Source organism: Podarcis erhardii, assembly GCF_964252035.2.
Source record: "Podarcis erhardii genome assembly, chromosome: 3".
Taxonomy (NCBI): Eukaryota; Metazoa; Chordata; class Lepidosauria; order Squamata; family Lacertidae; genus Podarcis; species Podarcis erhardii.
Window position 1 is genome coordinate 50,909,755 of NC_138507.1, and position 23,719 is coordinate 50,933,473.

At 41.6% G+C, this 23,719-nt stretch overlaps 1 protein-coding gene across 2 annotated transcripts in view; it reads right to left on the reverse strand.

Moving 5' to 3' along the window:
- Positions 1-5,154: 5,154 nt before the first annotated feature.
- SCML4 (Scm polycomb group protein like 4) overlaps positions 5,155-23,719 on the reverse strand; it is a 71,935-nt gene continuing 53,370 nt past the window's right edge. For both annotated transcript variants that reach the window (XM_081857277.1, XM_081857276.1), the window contains 4 exons: positions 23,094-23,285; positions 17,523-17,789; positions 11,710-11,855; positions 5,155-6,167 (listed from right to left, as the gene is read on the reverse strand). In XM_081857277.1, coding sequence (XP_081713403.1) covers positions 6,042-6,167; positions 11,710-11,855; positions 17,523-17,789; positions 23,094-23,285 — 731 coding nt within the window. In that variant the 3' untranslated portion in view covers positions 5,155-6,041. The remainder of the gene's footprint in view (positions 6,168-11,709; positions 11,856-17,522; positions 17,790-23,093; positions 23,286-23,719) is intronic.

The following is a 23,719-nucleotide window of genomic DNA, read 5'->3' on the forward strand; positions in this document are numbered from 1 at the left end:
CTGCAGGAAAATCCATTAAAGGGCCTGTCGTTTTCTTACCACCCCCTCTGCAGGACAAATATCATCTTGGCTATTATAGTTCCACAGACCTTCACCGGAGATTAAAAAATAGCACCATTAAATGTCTTTACAAAAGCAATTAAGGTGTATAAAAAAATTGTGTGCACAGTTATAAACTTTGCTCGTTCCTTGTAACTCAGAAATCTTGTGCTGTTATTTTCCATTACCCTGCATGCAGGTTAGTTAGGGTGAAGAAAAGCAGATAGAAAAAGAAAGGAAATAGTTTATAGGAGTATGAGAGACCATATACCAAAGTTAATTAAATATGGACTAGTCACCTCTTAGCTCATTTCAACTACCCTTTTGTGCATACAAATTAGAAGGATTTGTTTCCCCTACTCTTTCAGTGCATTTGAGTGGAGCATTGTTTTATTCTGTGCTGCTGATCATACCAAATCAGCAGTGCTGGGTATCAGGATTTATTCATCCATAATAAAAGGTCGTGGCCTCATGATTGTTTCTTTAGTTAACACCCAAGAGAGCAGATGAATGGAAGTCTCAGGGTCAAGCTACATATTACATTTAACATGTAGTTACATCTTGTTTTTCTTAAATTAATTGCAGTCAGAGGAGAATTGTTCCAGGGATTGCAGCATATAGGGAGAGGCGGTTTATCCCTCCCCTCTGCAGTTGCAACCCCTCCTGAAAGTCTGCTCAGACTGTGAGACTGAGCAGAAAGATTGTGGTAGGGTGTGTGCTTTGCATTCGAAGTCCCCAGCTTCAATTCCCACAATCTCCAGGTATGACTGGGAATGTCCTCTCTGAAATCCTGGGGGCCAGCTGCTGGTCCTTGTGGACAGTATGATGACAGATAGACCAATGTTCTGAGAGACTGATGCTGCATTTAAATCACATGACATCCCCTAAAGCAGAGGTTTTTGAGTCCATGGCTCCCTTGACCAACTACACTCTTTCTGTGGCACCCCTGTGGGGCTCAGGAGCCCAGTTATGCCACCCCTTGCCTGCAGAGCTGGTAGCCTCTCACCCTTTTTCAAACACCCTCCCTTGGGGAGTGTTCCCTCAGCCTCCTCTCCCTCTCCTTGGGAGTCCTCTAGGCAGCTGCCACCACTGGTCTCTGAGCTGTCCCCCTTGCCCCAAAGAGAGGTGCCTCCTCATACTGTCCCACGGGGCACAGGATTTGTCTGTCCATTCCCAACAGCAAGGGCAGGTGGACTGGCTGACTGGGCTCCCTCACCCACTTGCTTGCTTGCTCCGAGACCACCTCAGCTCCTGGCAATCAGCACCCCCTGGCCAGCCCCAGGGGCACTATTTGCCTGGGGAGCTTGTAGGCAGGGCTGCTGCAACAGCCACACAAGCCTTTTGGAGGCAGAGAGGACATCAGAAGAAGGAGGGAAGGAAAAGAACAGAGACCAGTGTTGCCTGGGCCACCCCTGACCACCATTCAAGGCACCCTAGGGTGCCACAGCACACTGGTTGAAAACCACTGCCCTAAAAAATCCTGGGAGTGGTGATTGACCTTCCACAGAGCCACAATTCCCAGCACCCTTAAGAAATGACAGTCCTGTGGATTTTGGGGGGCAAGCCATGTGCCTTCAATGCATGGTGGGTCTCAGTATAAGGTAGCATCTGATGTCCCTAGACATCCACTTAACTTGCAGCTTCACAGGGGGTGGTTTTCACCTTCTGTTTGTGTCATGGCTGGGATGGAAATGGGTCAACCTTCTCCCAGCTCACTTATTGCTGAAATCCTGGTATCACTCTTATCTCTTTTGTGGTTGTAATTAATTAAAGAGAGAGAGGGAGAGAGGGAGAGAGAGAGAGACTTAGCTGCATACTATGGCCAGATCCACTTCATACATTCAAAACACATTATTCTGCCCCCACCAAGAGTCTTAGCCCACAGCAGCCAATGGAGCAAAAGAACAACGCCCTTCTGAGGCATGAATGAAATCTCAAATTCTCAGAAAGTAATTGTTACTCTTACAGGAGAAAATGCCCACCCCTTTTCTAGAAGGACCTCACCTTACTCCTCCCTTCCAGATACTGCCATGAGGACAAATTCTTACAAAACACACTCTGCCAGACCTTTTCCTACATACATGTATTATATTCCATCTTTCTTACAGTTGCAGGACACGCGACCAAGAAGCTCTGAAGTAAAGGATTTGATTGCCTGGTTTCCCCCTCATTGTGGTCATGCTCAGAGCAGCTGTACAGCAGAGCTTGTGAGCCCCATGAGCTGGAAATCACATGGGAACTTTAAGCATGGAATTCCTGGCCCAAGCTTCTGGTTCTGACATCTACACACACATTACATCACTGCTAATCTATAACTGCAAGAGATCCTTGTGGTGAACTGTAGGTAAACCTTTAATCTTTTTCCTGTCTTCTGGAGTTTCGTGCCAAATTGACATGCTCCTACCCCTTTCCTGCTTCACTTTTGTAGTACTGTATAGCTTTCATTTTCTTCTGAGAATTGATTCTTTCCTTAAGGTTGTGAATGTGGTTGAGTATTAGGTGGGATGCACAAGGGAATTCATGTTTTTTTTTATGCTGCACTGTCCTGCTGTTAACAATACAGATGCTCTAGTATTCAAACCTGAGTTTTGTTGGTGTGGGTGCGAATTCCTGGATTCTGAATTTCCTAGACATGGTCTCAGGTTGGCATGTAGTTGACCCATGTAAAAGATTCCACCCTGATACTCTTGCCTTTCAGCTACAGTTAATTAAAATAGGGAGACGTTTTGAAATCCAAGGGTTGGTGGGCAGTAACAATATTGGCTTAGGGTTATTAGTGAAGTGGGGTTGAGTTGTGCCCCTCACAAACACTTTGAAAGAATGCATGGAGCACCACCCTCACCCAGCAGCGATGAAGTTGTGCACTCCTGGAGCTTCTCCACACACTGGCTGAATGTACAGATGCTGGGGTGGGGTAAGGTGGCTGCAAATGTGGCGATGGAGAGCAGCAGAGGGCAGGGCAGACCACCTGGGTCCTTCACCCATGGGGCTTCATCGAAGGCAAGAAGTGCACTGGCATTTGAGATCACAGGCGGCCTGCTGTTCTTCAGGAGAAACAGAAAACCCCCACAAGCAAGATGGTCTACATTGAAGAACATGTTGAAGACAAGATTGTCATAGGATTTTCAAACTACAATATTACAGCTGTATTAAACTCTATATACACCCAGGCTTTAAGAAGACAAGATACAGAACACCTTTGTTTTACAACAAACGATTCAGCTCTTTAAAAGCAACAATTTCAGATAACTGTACAAACATCCTGCTCATGTGGAGAAACTTAGCGCGTTTTCAGTTGAAATGAATTGCCCCAATGTGCCTCCTTCGACATTGTGCACTGCAATTTGACCTTAGTAATTTTCCAGTCATTTGTATTGTGATAACTTCATATACACATATATTCTGGTTCAATTGACCAGACACAGGAGACCTTAACCTGGCAAACATGGGTTCACAATAATAACTTCAGCTCTGGGTATAATGGCATATGGCCCTAACCCAATGAAGAGGTGATCAGAACATGATCAATACTTTCTGCATGGCAATTTCTCCCTTCCACTTATAGGATGTGTGGAATGCATCCAGCACTCGTGCTGACAGAGGATAGATCCACATGCAGCAGTCTGTGGATGCTGCCTCCCTCCCCCCAAATGTTCTGCTTGTAGCACACCCCAAACACTCTTGTTTCCTTCTCCTGTAGAGCATCTGTTTAGCACCAAGGAGGAAGTTAGGTAGATCCAAGGGGACCTATAGATTGCAGCATAAAGTTGTAAAGCTTTTCATAGTTATAGTCAGGGTAAGACCGTGCATGAATTTGAATGTGAAGCTCATTCTACTACTGTACACCAATACTTTGTATAATCTCCAAGACATCTGGTATCACATTAATCTACACAGAAAGAGTGGAACGGTACAATGTAAAGGTTCAGGACTACATTCTCCAGATTATGACAAAAAACCACTTTCTTGTGAAAGTTACTTAGATACAAAATTTGAAACAAGAAAAGAAAACAAAGATAATATACATCTACCCCCATTAATCTTTTAAAGATCTGCCGCCTGTCTTCCTCCAACCATGGCTTTGTTAGATGTAGGATATCAAATTTTTGTTATTGTTATATGGATTGGCAGAGGTTGTGCATTTCATCTTAATTGGATAAGATGCCGATTGAATTTTTTTCCCAGATTTTCTGCCAGTGCAGCTTCAGTTGCAAGAAAAACCTAGCAAAACCTTATGCATCACCTAGATTTAATGTCATTGTGAATCTACAATGCAGCATTTAATGTTGTTGTTTTAAAAAATCCTTCCTAGAGCATTCTGCTTCCCACATCCCCCACCCCCAAATGCATTACAAAAGATGTTCCAAACTGGACTGAATTAAGAAGAAAGGGGGAATAAAGGAAGTAATAGGTGTGGTCATGATTCTTGTTTACGTCTCTGTTCTTTACTCTCAAATCCTGGCAATGGGGCTCATTATTTGTTGTGGCATCAAACCTGAAATGTTTGATTAGAGTCAGAGCTGCAATTCTGTAATTGACTGAAAGCAAGATATAGCTCAAGGGGAAGTTGCTATTGGAGAAAGCAATGATGCCACCATCACAGCTCAAGACTGGAGTTCATTAGCACCAGTCCCTCTAGTGGGGAGAAAAGGTACTTGAGCTTGCAAAAATCCCAATTTCTTATTTCTGTTGAAAGAATTCAAGTTTTCCAGATAGTGCATGTAAGGCATGGGACCGGTTTCCCCTGAAGATAGCAATGGCTTCTTGGCTCCGATCTCACCATACAACTGTTTCTGTGGCCCAAAAATGTAGGGGAGGTATAAAGGTAAAGGGACCCCTGACCATTAGGTCCAGTCATGGCCGACTCTTGGGTTGCGGCGCTCATCTCGCTTTATTGGCCGAGGGAGCCGGTGTACAGCTTCCGGGTCATGTGGCCAGCATGAGTAAGCTGCTTCTGGCGAACCAGAGCAGCGCACAGAAATGCCGTTTACCTTCCCGCTGGAGTGGTACCTATTTATCTACTTGCACTTTGACATGCTTTCGAACTGCTAGGTTGGCAGGAGCTGGGACCGAGCAATGGGAGCGCACCCCGTCGCGGGGATTCGAACACCAACCTTCTGATCAGCAAGTCCTAGGCTCTGTGGTTTAACCCACAGCGCCACCTGCATCCCTCCAGGGGAGGTATAAGCTTATCCAAATAGCAACAAGGGCCACCGAGATGACATATAGCTAAAGGAAGGATGCTATTAACAATGGGCTACACTCAGATCTCCCCAAAAGCAGTTGCCAAGGGCAGCTGCCACCGGTGGTGGCTCTGATGCAGCTCCCCACTCCCCAGAGTTCTCCACATATTGCAGAGAACATGGGGAAGGACTCTTCTGTCGCACTGAGCTTCAGAAGAGACATACATTGATGTGTATCCCAAAGCTTTGCACAACTTGTGACTTCCTGCTCCCTCTCCCAAGTCTTCTGCATGTCCCAGAGGGCTTTGTGGGAATGGAAAATTGGAGACAACTGCAAAGAATGGCTAGCTACTAAGCCAAGCCAAAACCTGTGAGCCCCTGGTTCCAGTGATGCCACATTGAGGCACTGAGTCAAGCAACATGGAGCTTGCAACCAACCAGTTGACTTGAGTTGTTTGGCAGTGACCTTTCTTCTGCATCCAGCTCGAATGGTCTTTTTGTGTCTGATTTTCCATATGTGATACAAAAACAGGACAACAACAATAATATTAACAATAATAACCATATGAATAATACAAAATAATTATCATTATATTCTTTTTTGGAAAATTATTAACACAAACCAGCAAAACAGATTCCGCTCCCCACCGCCCTCTGCATTGGATTTAAAAAATGTGAAGATGTACACTTGTAGAAAGTTCTCAGTACAAAAAGAGGGGGAGACAGCTGGCAAAACGGATAGCTTTCTGTAAGGCAACACGTTACCTTTCTCCTACTTTCTCAAGTTACATTGGGATTGTTTGGTGTTTTTAGGAAATGTCAGAACTTGGCTTGCTTCAGTTTATCGATGTGGTAACAGAGTTTCAGTGCCGGTCCCAGCTTCAGGCCCAAATATTTCATGATCATGTCGCTTTTCAGTAGCAACAAAGCATTGCCGTCAATCTCCTAGTTTAAAAAGAAATGAGGAAGGAATCAAAAACGTGATGTGATTTTGACCTGTGTTGAATGGGAAAAAAGCTACTATCCCAATGAGCTCAAAAGGAATGGCCGGCAGCAGCTTGGATGGTGTTGAGTTGCTTGAAATTTAGGTAATTTAAGATTTCTTTGAAAATTTGGAGAAATCAGGTGAACTGCGGCCCTCAAAATCCTGAACGTTCCACCTGGCATCTATCCAACTAAGTACGGGAAATTTGTATTCTCCTAATTTTATCTGTTCTTTAAATACTGTAAGTCTAAAGTTAATTTCCACAACATTGAGACAAGAAAGTGACACAAGTGTCCTTGCCTAGTAGTATATCAGAACTCTTATTCATGACTTGGTGAGTATTTGGTGACATTTTGAGTGGTTCTAATAAAAGCACAGCCCGACTATGGATTTTGGAGCCCCTCCCCCTCCCCCTTGTAGACCAACCTGGCTGTCTTTGGTTTGTGTGAATTAATATCACTTAGGGCCATTTCAATGACTGCATGCACTTCACTGTTGATGCAGGTTGACTACAGCCATCTTCCCCAACCTGGTACCCTTTAGATGATTTGGACTACAACTCCCATCATCCCAGTCAGCACACACACACACACACACACACACACACAGAGAGAGAGAGAGAGAGAGAGAGAGAGAGAGAGAGAGAACCTGGAAATAAGTCACCATATGCATTTGTTCTAAAAAAAGTCACTAGTTGGCTCTTCACCAATGAGCCATCAAATGCTTATGTAATTCTTGGGAATGATGTTAATGCAGCTTTTTGTACTTCTGTTATTCTGTATGCTGCATAGTGTCAATTATACGGATGAAACTATATAAATAAAGACAACAACAAATAATACACGGGTGCACATATCAGGATTCAAAACATCCATGTGCCTGCATTAAGTAAGAAATCCATGTATTTCTTGATGACAGACTATTTTGAACTCAGGAATTAATACTCAGCTATAGAAAAAGTATGAGAGGTGCACCATTGAGTACATATTATAATAATTTCCTGATTGCTGCTCACATTTATTCAAAATGCTTCTACGCAGCTTTCCTCAGCTGAGCTTAAGGAGGCTAGCAACAATGAATTAGAACTATTTTAACAATTATAAAACAAAGGCAAAACATTAATAGCAGCAGTAAAACATGAGAATAGCTGTAAAGAACAACCTATTAAAAAAGGCCAGGAACCATTAACAATTTTAACCTAACAGACAGGTTCTAGTAAAGCTTTCTAATGAAGCCCACATGAGTTACTAGCCTTTGTTTTGTTTTGCTTTGTTTTGTTTTACTAAATACAAGGTTAGTAGCCTGCATTTCCATGCTGACGGCAGAAGAAAGGAATCCCACTCCTCCACAGCCAGCATAAAAATCCAGGATAATAGCAGCCTAGTTAAACACAATGAAAGAAAGGCTCTTTTGACCAAGTGGACTGGCAGAGCGGGGTTTGTGTCTGTGTGTGACAGGACCAAGAGATCCATCCCTTCTTTGGGATCCTGCTCAGTCACCTGCATGGAATTCCTGGCTGCTTTTTGCTCCCAGATACTGTCGTTTTCTAATCACCCAATGGAAGGCCAATAAAGAAGGGGAAAACCAAGCCACTCGTAAGAAGGAGCTTCAGAGCTTGGGCACAGACACGGAAAAGACCAACTCCCTTTTCCCAGCTTAAATGTACTTCTAGAGATCCTGGGACTCAGGCAGGGCGGAGGGGAGGGTTCTTGTATTTTACAGAGAACCACATATTTTAAAGGAATGCGTGACCTAAAATACATTTATGTACAATTCTCTCATGAATAGGGTTGCCACATCAGGAGCATCCTGGACCCTGCAATTTCACAGATTGAATCTGAGGCCAAAGACCATTCCCTGGTAGGGCCCTGGAAATGGAGGTTAATTGGAAGAGAGGAGCAGAAGAAGACAGACCTCACCCCACTCCACCAATAGTGCCTTTGCTCCTGTTGGGCTGAAGTTTGCAAGCTACAGCCATAGCCTTCTTTAATTATTATTATTATTATTATTATTATTATTATTATTATTAATTATTATTATTATTATTATTATTATTATTATTATTATTATTATTATTAAAGACGCTCATCCATCTGGAGATTCAAGCCCTCCACCTGCCCCCTTGAGGGGGCAGGCAAACCTGGAGACTTCAGGTCAGTCCTGGAGGTCTGGTAACCCTACTCTTGAAGGGAGAACACATGTGTTTTGCATTTAGGTATATATATAAACCTACAAAAGCTAGAGGAGGTTGTAGTCCTAAATCTGGCTGTGTAGAATGCTTCCAATCCAGAATTTTGGGGTTAGGAAGCACCTTATGAAACAGAAACAGCATGACATTTCATGACCTGCTGTGACTCCTCTGTCATAGGCCTGGTTCAATTATAGATCTGATCTGTAGTAATAATTTCTGTTGTGGTTTATAGCTGCTAAGGCTTATGACCTAGACTAGCTTCTCGGAGCCTGCTGGAAGGCTGCAAAAGAATACAGCATCTGGAAGTATTTCATGCTGCTTTATTAAGATCTAATCCTGTGAACACTGATGTCGAGCTTAGTATTTCAGGCTTAGTGCTGAACACTATGATAAGCCCACTGACCAATGCAAACGGATGCTAAATCTGGAGGCTTGGCTTCAGCGTGATGCCTTGGCATACAACACTGGGCTCGGTAATGAAAAATCCTTTCTTTTTGTTGCTACTGAAGCAAAAAAGATGGACTTTGCCTGGCAGTAAAATCACTATTCAAGAAAAACTGTAAAGGGAGGTAAGCTAATTGGAAGAAAGCTGAAATAATCAATACCAAGACGTATCAGGTTTATGAAACAATATGCGCTTTCAGTGATAATATCCATCATTGGAAGAGTCAGGATATAACTCTGAAAGAGCAAGTTTAATTGGCCTCAACTCAAAAGCTTTACTCTCCCTTCAATATTCATTTTTCCAGTTACAGATCAGAGCAGCCCGTTGCATTACTTTGCTCACTCATCTTGGATTGGCATTCTTGCTGGCTAGTTCTCCTTACTCTTAATCTGAATCCCACGTTGCTTCCCTTCAAATTCATTCACGCTCCTTTCTAGGTCCAATCCCTCCTGAAATTCTTCTGCACCTTCCTCAGAAATGCCAAGAGGGCAGCTGGCTAGCCAAGAAATCACAACTACAATTTGGGCAAGTGCCAGTCACCTTCTTTTACATCTGGCCATCCTGGAGGAATGAGCCACTATTTACTCATAAGCTTTTCTACTGACATGAACTAGGATTCCTTGCAGACAGTAAACATGTTGTTCGTCTCTCTCAAGGCAAGCTGTTTCTGTCTTAGTATGAAAAGCACCGGGAAGTTAAACTCACAAAGGTCATCACCACCTCATTCTGCAATCCTGCGCTTGTCATCAGCTGCAAAAGCAAGGATTTCAGGTGCCGGTTGGGAATGTCAGCAGCATTCAAGGCTTCCGACTAAATTATGCACCTGCTCCTTAGAATCATTTAACTCACAGGAAGACATGGCTAAGGTTAAAGGAGTAATCACTTGTCTCTCACCTCTGGGGTCTTCATGCTAATCCAGTTTAGAAATGAAGGTTAAACAATTTCAGGGAAATGGGTTATTCAAAAGCATAATTGAGCAGGATTGGGTGATGGCCTTAATCAAGCATCAGACCTCCTGTATATATCTCTGTGAAGCTGACTGAATATAAGCAGCAGGTTAGGGGTGCTTTGATATGGAAAATTTAGAGCCCATATTATGTTTAAACCACATCACCATTATCAAGGACTGCAGCATTGCACAGAATGCTAAGTTGTCGGCTACTGAGCTGAGAGCATAAGAAGCTTCCTGGGTCAGATCACAGATCCAAATGTCCAACACTGTATTTCCCAAAGTAGCCAATGAGATATTCCTAAGGAAGTCCACAAAAGGAGCATAGATACTCTTGTTGCAACTGGAATCCAGTAGCCATGGAACCTTGAGGTTCTCTTTAGTTACCATGGCTTAATCGCCATTGTTAAATCGATCATCAAGGATGCATCCAACCCCCTTTCAAAGGCTTCTAAGCCAGCAGCCATCTCCATGTCTGCTGAAAGCTTTTCTATTCCACTAGGACTAGGGCAGGTATTTAAGAATACATCCTTTCACAATGGTTTGTTGATGCCTGTATTTAACTTTTTGTGGTTTTTATGGCATGGTTTTATTGTTGTAAACCCCTTTGCTATGTTTTTAATGGCACAGTGGTATACAAATATTTTAATCAGTACATAAATAGTAAGAAGTGTCTGTACACCTATCTTCCTGGGAAGGTCACTGTTGGTCACTGTCAGGAAGAGACCTAGGTGGCTTCAGTCCTGGATTTCTTGACATTTTGTGTCCTTAAAAAACCTTTTTAAAACATTGCTTACAAGGCAGCTGGAAACACTGCAATGCACAGTGCAAGTGAGACCCTGCCTACCCTGAGGCATCTCTGCTCATAAATTGGCATATGGAAATTTTAAGGATGTGTGCCATGGACCCGTGCTCCAAGCCATTTAAGTACCAGGCAACACGTCTCATGTATCACGTAACAATTTCCCTAGCATTAGTGAGTGCAACAAACCATGATCCCTCGCTTAGGGCTAAACCATGATTCCTGGCTGGGATGCTTTCATTCCAAACAAACCTCAAGCCAAGATTTGTTCTTGGCTGACCAATTATAGGATTTTTAGGGGGAGGGAAACTAACCATGATCATTGGTTTGGATAGATCATTAAGCTAGGGATTGTGGTTTGTTGCTCTCAGTTGGGGCTGGCTTTAGGTTTGATGAGGCCCTAAGCTGCTGAAGGTAATGGGGCCCTTTATATGTCCAGCTGTCCTTTGTCAACAACAAATTGTCAGTTTTTTGTGTTGAATATATGCTATATCAGGCTTCCTCAACCTTGGCCCTCCAGATGTTTTTGGTCTACAACTCCCATGATCCCTAGCTAGCAGGACCAGTGGTCAGGGATGATGGGAATTGTAGCCTCAAAACATCTGGAGGGCTGAGGTTGAAGAAGCCTGTGCTATATGGTAATTTATGGACCTAATAGGTATCTAAAGCCATTTGCACATAACAAAATTTGTCTTTTATCAAAGTAATTGTTGAACTGAAATACAATTAAGAAGCATACACTGTATGTAGGTTTTATTTTATTTGTTTTTTTATCTTATATTTTGGAAATGTACATCCAGATTTTTTTTCTTTAATTTTTTTTGGGGCCCCCAAGAGAGTGGGGAAGTAAAAGAGGAGCGAACCATTAATTGTGAGGTGCAAACTGTTTCTTTTGTTTATTACTAGCCTGTGCAAGATGTGTCTCAGGAAGCCAAATGCAGGCCATTGGCCACGTATGGTAGTGTGTCAAGCACTTCACAATCCCGTTTTCACAGTCCCAGGTAAATAGCACACAATGTTCTGGTGGGCTTCATTGGCTTTGTGCAAATCGTGTTTATTCACTTGAACATTAGCCCTGGATAATGTAATTCCATCACAGACAAGTTCCTACATACGTGTTTTCTGAAGAGCTCCACGTGGGGTCCCAAAGCGTGAGGGTCGGCATCCTTTACAAACCAAACCACATCATCAACGGTCCAGGTCAAAGGATTCTTGCTTATGGGCCGAGCTGCATCTTGCCTTTCTGGTGAAGGACTTGAGGCTATTTGAGGAGAAAAGAAGCAAACGAAAGAACCCGGCACATTACAAATAAACACTGATTAACTTGTTTCTTCAGCAGTAGCATGGCAGTCATTACTTGCAAAACCAGTGTATTTGTAATACAAATGACCTGGGCTGCATTTGCATGGCTAGTAAGTTTCACAAATGTACTTTGTGCCGTTCATGTCTGCTAATCTTTGAACCGTTCACATGAAGGGAGCAGTGAATGCCAGGAAGGGAGTATATGACTTTTCAAAGTGCATCCACAGAGAGGATTTATTATGCTGCAAGAAGCAGACCCAGGAAGAGCTCAGGGATATCCATACATGACATGGGCTTCTCCTGGTAGGGTGTGGGGAAAGAGCCATCATTACAAAGTGCATCTCTTTGGCCTCCAAGCAAAGAGCAGTAACCTTTAAATTAGGTCTACTGGTTTTTCCATGCTATTGACCATTCCTATTTAGGTTAACTTGGAATTAAGTCCTCCTATTAAGTCCAATGGGACTTACTCCCAACGTGCATAAGACAGCCACCTAGTATCTGAGCCTTGTATGGAAGCAAGCCTAAGGCAGCCTTCCCAGCCTGATACAGTGGTACCTCTGGTTAAGAACTTAATTCATTCTGGAGGTCCGTTCTTAACCTGAAACTGTACCACTTTAGCTAATGGGGCCTCCTGCTTCCACCACGCCACCAGTGCACGATTTCTGTTCTTATCCTGAGGTAAGGTTCTTAACCCGAGGTACTACTTCCGGGTTAGCGGAGTCTGTAACCTGAAGTATCTGTAACGCAAGGTGTTTGTAACCCGAGGTACCACTGTACTATCTAGATATTTTGGACTACAACTTCCATCAGGTCAGTCAGCCTGATGAGAGTTATAGTAAAAAACATCAGCCACACACACACAGAAGGGCATCAGGTTGGGAAAGGCTGGCCTAAGAAGTGAGAAAGCAGAGAGAAGTTTGGACATTTTGGATTTGATTGCTCGGCAGAAGGCATGATGGTTAACCCTGGGTTATAAAAATGCAAAGGACTCACTTTCCTGCTGGGAGAGAGAAAATATGCCAGCTGCCACAGTCTGAAGGGAACAACCGCTGCTATCATAACCACAGGCAGCAGAGATAGTGGCTCAAGTAAGCACCATCTTCCCATCTGGAATTACAAATGTGAAGCTGCTAATGGAACAAAAGAAAAGGTAGGCAGGGACAAAGCAGGGCTTTGGCAAATGTCTCCTCTGTAAGCCTTAGACTGAGGGCTGCTTCACAGAAGATCTACTTTACAGGAGGGTACAGAACCACCACCAAGGCCTAAGCATGAAAGGACATGGGATGGACTGATTAGGTAGGCCTGGAAACTGGAGCACCTGGCAATGTCTAGGTTCGTGTCATCAGGGGAAAGGAGGCACTTTCCCTGTTCTCCACGCACAATGTGTGGGCACTTTCACCTATATTCCCATACCTGCATGCACACTTGCCCTACTTTTAAGAACACAGGAAGCTGCCTTATAGCGAGTCTGACCATTGGTCCATCTAGCAGAAGATTGCTTTCATTGACTGGCAGTGGCTCTTTCTTGGGTTTCAGGTGTGTGTGTCCAGGATTGAACCTGGGAACTTCTATAGGCAAAGCAGATGCTCTACCACTGACCAAACAGCCCACCTGTAAATTTGCATTTGCTCTGTGTAGCAAAAACGCATATTGCATGTGGGGCAGCCCTAACACTTTCTACAGGATCAGGATATCTTCCTGCTCAGTATCCTCCTAATCACCAGCTTTTATGATGCAGTGTCCCCAAAGAACACCTATTTGGAGAGCTACTAAAATTGCACAAAGATGAACGTTGTGCATGTGACTTCTTAATGGCATCAAGGCCGAGATGATTTAAGGTCGCATCAGCTCCTTTCAACATTAAATCAAGGCAATAAAGCACACTGGGATGAAAGTGCATTTATGTTTTTTATTCTTTAGTCTCTGCAGAATTATAAATCTCAGTCGCTATCTCTGTGCCGTTTCCTTCCCAAACTTAACCCCCTTTATTTGCTCCTCTCTCTCCTTGGCAGTGCTGCATTATGGCTGAACAAACAGAGCCTGTTTGGCTTTTAGCTATATCGCTGGTGTGTGTATTAAAGTGAGTATGCACACACGGAGAAGCAAAGGCAAATGAGCTTAGAAGAGGCGGCACAATGTGAAATGAAGTTAGCCTTGATTTGACACTGGTTGCTCTATCACTCCTTGCTATAGTGCCATTAAGAAGCTGCTGAAAACAGCACAAGCCGTTTGCACAGGAGCAGCTTCCCAGTTTGGTGTCTTGGCATGCAATTGAAAATGCAGGAATGGAGCAGGGGAAAGATGCCACCACTACATGGTCTTCTGCTGCGTCAACATCTTACAGTAGCTCTGCACTTTCTTTGGTCTGCTAGGTGGACTATAAAGAGCCATGTGGTATGTGGCTTATCAGATGCAGTGAAGCACCCAACATCAGTGCTCCCTCATATGTAGATGTCTGACAGACATCTTTAGGATAGATTGGGACAGCAAGATTGAGGATGCCAGTGGCACGGAACACTTAAATTGCAGAGTGGTTTAAGACAGAGGTGGGCAGACTTCAGGCTTGGGAGATTCCCTTTGTGTTTTACTAGAACCACAGGATCCACTGAGTTGTATCAGTGCAAAAGGCACCCACCTAGAATTAAAAGAACATGGTGCCTCTGAGCTGCTGCTGAACAGAGGGATCTGTTCTGAGTATCAGCTGAGCCAAGTTCATAGTCCTCCCCCACACAAATCCATTAACCCCAGCTTCCTTTACTTTGACAGTCTAATTGAGGTGTGAGTAATTTGATTGCCACTGTTATTAAACTATTGGGAATCAGAGATCCTTGCTCATCTACTACAAACTACCCAGAGATCAACCAATAGATCCAGATCAAACTTCTGCCCATCCCTGGTTTTGGAAAAGAGGAGCTAAGAGGTTCAAAGAGACTGGCGAGCCTGAATTCAGGAGGACCATGGAAGCATCTGAACAGGCATGGTCTTCAGCCTGTTTTTGGTTTTCTTGCACATAAGTTAGACTCTTGCACATGGTTTTCTTGCACATAAGTTAGACTCTATTGTCTTTATTGAGCAATCACTGTGATTTGTGTAGGGGGCTGTTATAGCAGTACTTTGATAGTGATCCTCAGGTATCAGAGCCAATGCAAAGAAGTCCCTGTGATGTTCCGTACTGGATGGTGCTTCATGCAAAAATGGGACTTTAAGCAGGGCCTTCCCAGCCAATCCTGAGGAGACGCACTCTGTCAGATACATTAGAGCCACACATAACATAAGGGACTTAATAAATTAAAGCCAGCACTTTGAATTGGGTTCAGAAGCTAATTGGTAGTCAACAAAGCTGTTGCAAAATTGTTTGACTCCTCAGGTCTTGCATGCTTTGTTGGAGGAGCCCTACCTGTATATAAATCCTGCATTAATGCATCTGAAATTTATTCACACCAGGGATTAAATACATTAATAACGATCTCATCTCTCTCATGTCAAAGGTATCCTAGGGCATTGTGTCATCAGAATTAATCAAGATGATAAAGAATGCTCAGATTACAAAGAGAGAGGATTCTTCAGTACCAATAATTATCCTTAAAGATCATAATTTAGGTAAAATCCAATTTCCTGGCTTTGGCAGGTGGCAAGAAAATATGTAAATGAACTGCGCTTAAAAACTTGTGACGCAGCTTAGAGGGATAATCAACCTATTTTTTATTTTATTTGTACTTATTTTTAGAAAGATTTATATCCCACCTTCCAGTGCTTGTGCAGCAGCCAACAATTAAAACAAACAATAAATGCAACAGCATTCCAGAAATACAATATAATAAAAACAGTGACAGATACAGCAGATAAAACAGAATCATTTGATTATATATACATATATCTTCCCAATAAAAGAAAACAGTTCACTGGAACTGTCTGGTGGTATCTGGAACTGTCTTTAGATTTAGGTAAAACACAATGTAACAGGACAGATTTAGGTAAAACACAATGTAACAGACAGAGGGCTTGACCACACACATGTTTATCTCAAGTGGTTTTACGTTTGTCTCACCACTTTCCCCAGGAAAACCCATTGCTTATCGCTGAATCAGAACAAATGTCAATCTGCATAAAAACGAACATTGTTATTTGTTCTGATTCATTGGTAAACAGCTGATTTTCTTGAGGAAAGTGGCAAGACAAGTGGGAAGTATGGCTCTGTCCTGAACCTCAGTCACTCAGGCCACCCAGTGGCTCCAAAGATGAGCTCAGGCTTGAATTTAGATTTCTCTGGGTCACACTAACCACACTGAACTCAAACAGGAAAAAGGAAATAAATGAAGACTCAATAAAATAGAAGTTTAATGAGAATTATTACTGAAGCAAAGAAAATAACCAAATGTGGTGTGAGACAACAAAAGGCCACAACAAGCTACAGCCAAGCAACAGGCTGAGGAAGAAAGTGCCTCAAACAGTACCTCAAACAGATTAGAAATATTAAGGGTTCTATTAGGCCCATTAATAAATTAGATAGGGAAAGATATTCATTACTTTAAAATGGCCAAGATACCAGGTTACTTGGACAAATCTTTCTTTGAAATGTAAAAATATATATGTCACATTTGACAAATTAGAAATGAATAAAGTTTTTGTTGTTGTTGTTTTTTAAAAAAGATTGCTACTGGTCAGACCATGAACAGAATTATTGTATCCAAGTGCAGAAAGGGAATTACTGCAGGCTCATTTAATAAAACCAAGGAACTGTTTTTGAAAAATTCTAAATAAATAGAAAGATTTTCAAAACCTAGAAAAAACGGTATGTAATTTCATTTTTTAAAAAGAAACACATATTGTACATGGAGTAATCTTGGGTTCTGTTAGAGTCTGGCACAGATCTAGCTCTTACGTTTTGCCATGGTTTTAAAAAACACAATATTCATTAATTAAGATTCAGTTTCTTTTCCTGGCTTGCAAAAAAAAAAGTTCATGTAATTATTCATAAACAGGTTAGTAAACTATTTTAATCCCAAGGTTTGAGCCTTTTGGAATACATATTTCAAATGTTTCTCTTCTTCTTAACATAAACAAAATGAAATAAAAAGAAACTGCTTTTTTATTGTAACTTATATGCTTACATCAGGCCCACACAACTTGTGATGCGTGAGTGACAATACAGCCCATCAGTATTGTGGACAAAGCCTCCATTTCAGGGTCATACTATACAAGGCTGCTGAGTTGCACTTGGTTGTGAGTGGCCTGGCTCATAAAATGATATACCGTATTTTTTGCTCTATAAGACTCACTTTTTCCCTCCTAAAAAGTAAGGGGGAATGTGTGTGCATCTTATGGAGTGAATGCAGGCTGTGCAGCTATCCCAGAAGCCAGAACAGCAAGAGGGATCGCTGCTTTCACTGCACAGCGATCCCTCTTGCTGTTCTGGCTTCTGAGATTCAGAATATTTTATTTCTTGTTTTCCTCCTCCAAAAACTAGGTGCGTCTTGTGGTCTGGTGCGTCTTATAGAGCGAAAAATACAGTAATCATGACAAGAGTTGGTCTTTAAGGAAGAATAGAAACTTCACAGTATTCAACTTCACAGGTAGCAAAGGAACTCAACACATCATCGGATAAAAATTGAATGTAAGATGTTACCACTTCTGTTTCCTTCCATGTAGGTTCCATTTCTGGTTGGGCTTGATGTCTGATGCCTCAGAGCTGCAGCTGATGGTCCTCCAGAGGCCATCTGGCCAGAGCGATGACTGCAAGAGGAAGATGACCCTCCACCGTGACGCCCATCGCCAGAACTCTGCCTCATAGAGTATACGGATCCCATACAATTAAAGGCAGAATCAGAGGGGTCTACGCTGTAATGCTTTGTGTTCACTGGATCAACCAGGTAGTCTTCAGGTATGACTGTTTCTGTTCGAAAAGAAAGGATCAGGGGTTAATGAAATAACATCATTGATTTTCTACCGAAGTGAAATTACTTTTATTTTTATTTTTTTCCTATTTTCACTCAGTCTTAAATAGCAGACAGGCAGCTAAAACCCATTAGCAAACTAAAGTGTGAACAGAATTAGAAGAAACTGCAGTATGTGGGATTTAATTTATCAATGAGGATTTATAATAGGAAATGGATTTGAATTAATTTATGGGATTGTGACTTTCTAGTTCTGAAATTAATAATATATGTAAGTCAACTTCACTCGAGGCTTTGGTTGACTACAGTGCTTGGTTTGCTTCAGAATGATTTTATGCAGTTACAGAAAGTATATGATTTTAAAGATGTTTATATATAGGCCAAATGGATTCAGGGTGTTGGGGTGAGGCTTGAGCACAAGGCTTATTTGCTTAATGCAGGGGAAGCTAACCTGGAGTTCTCCAGATGTTTCCAAACTACTATTCCCATCATTCATAGCGAAAAGGCTGATGGGAGTTGTAGTTCATCAAAACCTGGAGTTCCAGATATTTAATAATACACTCCAGGCCAAATAGTACAATTTGAGAAGACAGGGAATTAACCGGCCATCAAGTCCACTATTTACTTGTACTTACAACATGAAGGTGTAAATAAAAAGAATAATAATAGTACATGTGGCTAATTGATTAAAAAAAACCCTGATTGCTTTCCTCTCAAAATGTTACATATAATGCATGTGGTTTGTTTGTTTTTTTAAATTGAGACCATGATTTTAAGAACAAGTCTGGTGTTTCTCTGTGTGTTCTCTATTGGCTAGTTTCCATTCAAGTTTGTGTCCACGTGCTCCTTCCCTCACATCATTTCCCTTCTGTTGCATAACATGAGAGAGTGATTCTGGGTTTTGTTAAGCCCTTGTTTCCTATTACATCTGAACTGGAAAATTGTGGTTTAATCAGTGCTTACTCTCCACAATCTGATCCTAGTTTCATATTCTGCTTGTAAAAAAGAGTTTCTATGCTTGTACATAATGGGGAATTGCGGTTTAATAAATCCTGATAGAAGCTGGGCTGAAAGTGGACACATAAGAAGAGGAGGAGAACAAGAATGGAACACAACAACACAAGGTTTGTTCTCAGCCTAACTTATAATTGTTTATTAAATTCAGATAGTTAGTGTCTGAACTGGTCCTTAAACCATTGGCATAGGTCAAAGTTGCAATCCACAGGACTCATAACAAGAAGCTGTTAGCAGCTCAATCAAATGCTAACACAGTATTTGTGACAGTATTACAAGATTTAATTAGTTTTGTTAACACCACATAGCAGTACACAAATATTAGAGGTGGAAAAGTAAGCTTTAGAGGCTGAAGGAGATTTAATATGAAAAATATTTTGTGAAAATTGTGAGGAAGCCAATATTTCGCCTAAAATGATGAGTCCAATAAGTGGAAAGGGATACTACAGTCTCATGTATAGATCATCATTGTGGATGTCAAAAGAATATAAGAGGGAGTGATGAGCAAATTGGGAGACATTAATTCCATTTAACAGAGTTCTTTGCCATCTAGAATAAGGGCCCTTGTTCTAGTCCTGCCTTCTCCTCACTTTCTATCATCATTCTTTTACCAGTTCCCTAGCTGGCATTTTTAAATAACAACCACTAGCCATTTCTGAACCTGGGAGTTGAGAAGGACATAAGTATAAATATCTTTACACTCTATAATATCTACACGTACTCCAATTTTTGGTGCATAGATTATGCACATTAAGTATACACACAATTTGTTTTGTGCCTGCAGCACCCATGTGGGCATCAGGAGTAGGGCAAGTATGCAAGGCAGGAGATACCAGGTGAGAAAAACCTGCCAAGACTCAGTTTTCACCACACACATTTGATCAGCTATGTGCAGAGGCAATACAGATGTTAGACTCTCACCTCACAAACTGGATGTCCAGATCTTTAATGTAGGATTTCTCCACCACCATACACCAGGGCAAATGTTCCACAACTTATATTTTCATTTTTAAATACAGTATTTTGCACTATTTTTTGCAGGATTTCCTGATTTATGCTGTCTCGGCTATATTTCTCATGAATATTCCTCAGGTCCACATTTGCCTCTCTTTCTCTTCCCATTGCTCATAATATTTCATCCTGAAATCACCCCATGACCCCACCCCTCTACCTTTTAAAGTGCTATAATATTTTTCTTATAATGGGATGGCCAGATGTGGCCCATCTATTATCAGCCCTATGGTCACACAGCCCTGCCCTTCGTTTGAGCTATGCCATTGGCTCATCTACCGGTAATCGTCAGCTTCATCTAACCACCTTCCTTGGCATTGTTGGAAGAGATTAGAACAGCCTTAAAGCTGTATTCCAAAGACGGCCTCAATAAATAATATCTACTTTTATTTATTTATTTATTTACATAATGCTGAGACTGATTTAACATCTGTGTCAATTCTGAAGTCACCTTCAAATTCTTATTAGGGGATGCAATGTGTTGAAACAGATGGCCTTCCAACTCCCTGAAATCAACAAACTTCAACCCCAAACTCCTTGTTATTATCAGACTGGTGCATTAAAAAAATGGATTGGAGCAATAGTTTTACAGGAAGATCTTTATTTTGACCTTTCACCAGATGCGTGGAGATAGATCCTGAGCCATTTTGTACATTCCACAGAAGCAGCAAGAGAGGAAGCTTGATTGACTTCTTCCTCCCAAGTACTCACCCCAAACTTATGGGTTTCCTGGAAGAGGACAAGATTAACGCCTCTCTCACAGGGACCCAGGTATGACGAACATTTCTGACACAGGAAAGTGCAATGAGGATTACTTCAAGGTGTGACCCCTGTGAACATTATTCATTTGTTTGCTTGAAACATTTGTTTTCTGTTGTTCATCATGAATGATTCATTGTGTATGTGTGTGTGTTTCCTATGTTATTATTATTAATCATAATCACATAATTTATATACTGCCTTCCATTTCAAGAAGAAATACCAAGGCGGTTCACATACAAATAAAAGCCAACAGCAAAATAATGCAAACAAAACCAATTATAAAAAATAGCTACTTTTAATTAAAATGCACAGTAAAACAACTACATTAAAACATCCACAATTAAAACATAAAAAACAAGTTGATTAAAACAGTATAACAGTTAAACAAAACTCAAAGCAGGAGATTCAAATCAAAAGATCAGGGGAATGCTTGTCTAAACAGGCACACTGCAGAACAGAAATTTGGAAGCATCAGGTGAACTGGAGACCATAGCAGTTGTTGAATTATGGGGGCCTCACCTGAGTGACAGTTCCCTTGGCTACTGTTCCAGGATGTTCCAGGGAATTGTGATAAAATTTGAGAAAGGGGATCATGGACTGGGGCTTTGAATTTCCTACCTCTCCACCCCACATAATTTGAGCACTGATCCACACTTGCCTGTTGCTGCTTTGTAATGCTGCCACTCCTGCTCAGCATTAAAAGGAGGATCCCCACTTCCCCTTTCATGCTCAGATCTAGCCACCATCCTCACGCCCTGCCCCAATTTATGATAGCCTACACAGCAGTCTGAACCAGCCGGGTGATACTGACATTTCTTCTGCAAGCCATCCCTATCAGCAGTGTGAACTGCCCTAGATGTGCACACGTTAAAGCCCACCAGTGTGCCTGAGCTATGGGGATCAGTTACTTGCAATACTAAAAATAAGCATTATGCCATAAGGATTATGGTTTGTGCTGCAAGCAAACCAACACATGGTCGGATATTAACAAGAAAAATACCCAGCCTGGTTGAAAATTTGCCAGGCAGCATCCCAGTGTTGTTCCACAGGGACACTAGACAGCTGTCATGAATAGAACGTAGTACAGTAAATAAATGTCAGTTTCTACTTTGTGCAAAGTAGATGTTTACAAATGGCATATTATGCTAATGTAATGTCCTCTTCACTGAATCACTGTCAAGCAGTGTCTGAATTGGGGGTGTAAAGGTGGCAGTGCCATAACCCCACTTTTGACTGCAGCTCAGCTGTCAAAAGGGATGAAAAATCCATGTATACAATCATCACATTCCATCTCATTTCAAACACCGAAGATAACATAATGACCTCTTCTCCACAAACCTTTTTAGATCAGGCAAATAGTTTTCTATTAAATTTTGTTGTGGTTGAGTGCATTGCACAGATCTCCCATTCCCCCTTTAAATCTGACCTTAATATTTTATTTATTGTTTAAGGGATAATGTTCGTGGCAGAAGAATATATGAGGCAATAAATGGCTTGTGCAGGTAATTAAATGCTGAACCAAAGCCGAGACTACTGATAACCATAAAAGCCATTTATTTTGACTATGTTCCAAAGCCATGTACTGCAGTTATTATACAGGGGAAGGCAAAATCAAGTCTGCCACAGAACTAAATAAGAGTAAGAATAACACAACACATTTATTGCTTTTGAGATATTGAACTCATGTTGCCTCCCTCCTCCCCTTCAGAAGATCACTTTGAAATCAGGCAGGAGACTCACATGTCTATTTTTTCTAAACCTTATAAGGTTTTTAATAAAGTCCTTGATAGTCTAAAAATAAAAACTTTAAATGGCATAAGCAAAATAACAAATGACATTACAAAGCTTAGCTCTCAAAACACTCCACCCTCCTAGCTTGTATCAGTTGGGCATAACTGTGACAGTGTGACTTGAAAGAACAGTCCTCCAAATTCATACAGCAAGAGACAAAAAGCATGTTTTCATCTTTGCAAAAGGAGGCTGGACTTACTGTCCAAGATTCAGGATACATCAAAGTGTCATGTGTGTACAGTTAAGTGGTATAATATCCACTTCTAATGCAAATATAATACCTGTCAGACTAATAAATCTGTGTGTCTCTCCAAGATCTCACAAAGGTAGAGGGGAAACTAAACACTACAAGAGAAAAATTGGCCTCCGCGTGTTGTGTTTTCCTCATAACACTAATGTGGATTAGGAGGCAAGAATTTGCTGGAGATAGTAGGTGGATAGGAGATTTGAACCCTCCACACACTTGCTGTTTCTCTCCTGCAGATCTCTCTTTCTGTTTAAAACTGTTTCCCCTCAGCTGGGCTCTAAGATCAGAAGAGGTGTGGTTGGGAGGGAAAGCAGTATTTGCTGTGAAGAAAGAATAAGCAGGAATTTGTGAGGAAGAGTTAACGTGTGAGAAGGGTTAAGAACCTGCTGTCCCTGATTCTCCCTTGAAAATGGTAGTCCAACACACAGACATGGATTTCTTCAAATACATATTCAAAAGTCATAAAAAACCAACTGACCTGATTCCATCCGTCCATTTTCATATTCTTCAGGGTTTTCGGCAGTGTTGTATTGTGGGAAAGGTTGATTGCTGAAAAGATTGTCACACAATAAGCTACGGCAAAGCTTTTTGAGAAACCGCAAAACATAACCAATGCTGTTCACTACTGGCAGGCTCAAGAGGTGCTGTTTCCCATCAAAAGAAGCAGAAACTGGGGGAGAAATGAGGAGGAATTAGAGGGTTCTCCAATATAAGCAGTAGTTTCTTTCATAAAGCAGATGGTTCTCTTAACAGAGCACACATTCCCTTTTTTACAAGCCACACATCTTTTGAGCAAATGCTGATACCGTGACTCTTTAGGCCATTCACTAAATAAATACAAGAAGGATGAAAGTAGTACAGAGTATCATTGATTTTTGTTGCTTTAAATATTTCACAGAAAGGGAAGAGTCTGAATCTCTCTTCCAGAGTCACAATGTGGATTACCTTCAAATCCATATACAAACTTCTCTGTTACTTCATCTCTCTGTGCTGAGCTAAAAATCAAATCACCAGACTCTGATGAAAGCTGTACTCTGAATCCTAGATCGCAGGACCAATTCACTACTTTGGTGAAATTTCTACCCACCCAAACCCCAATGTATG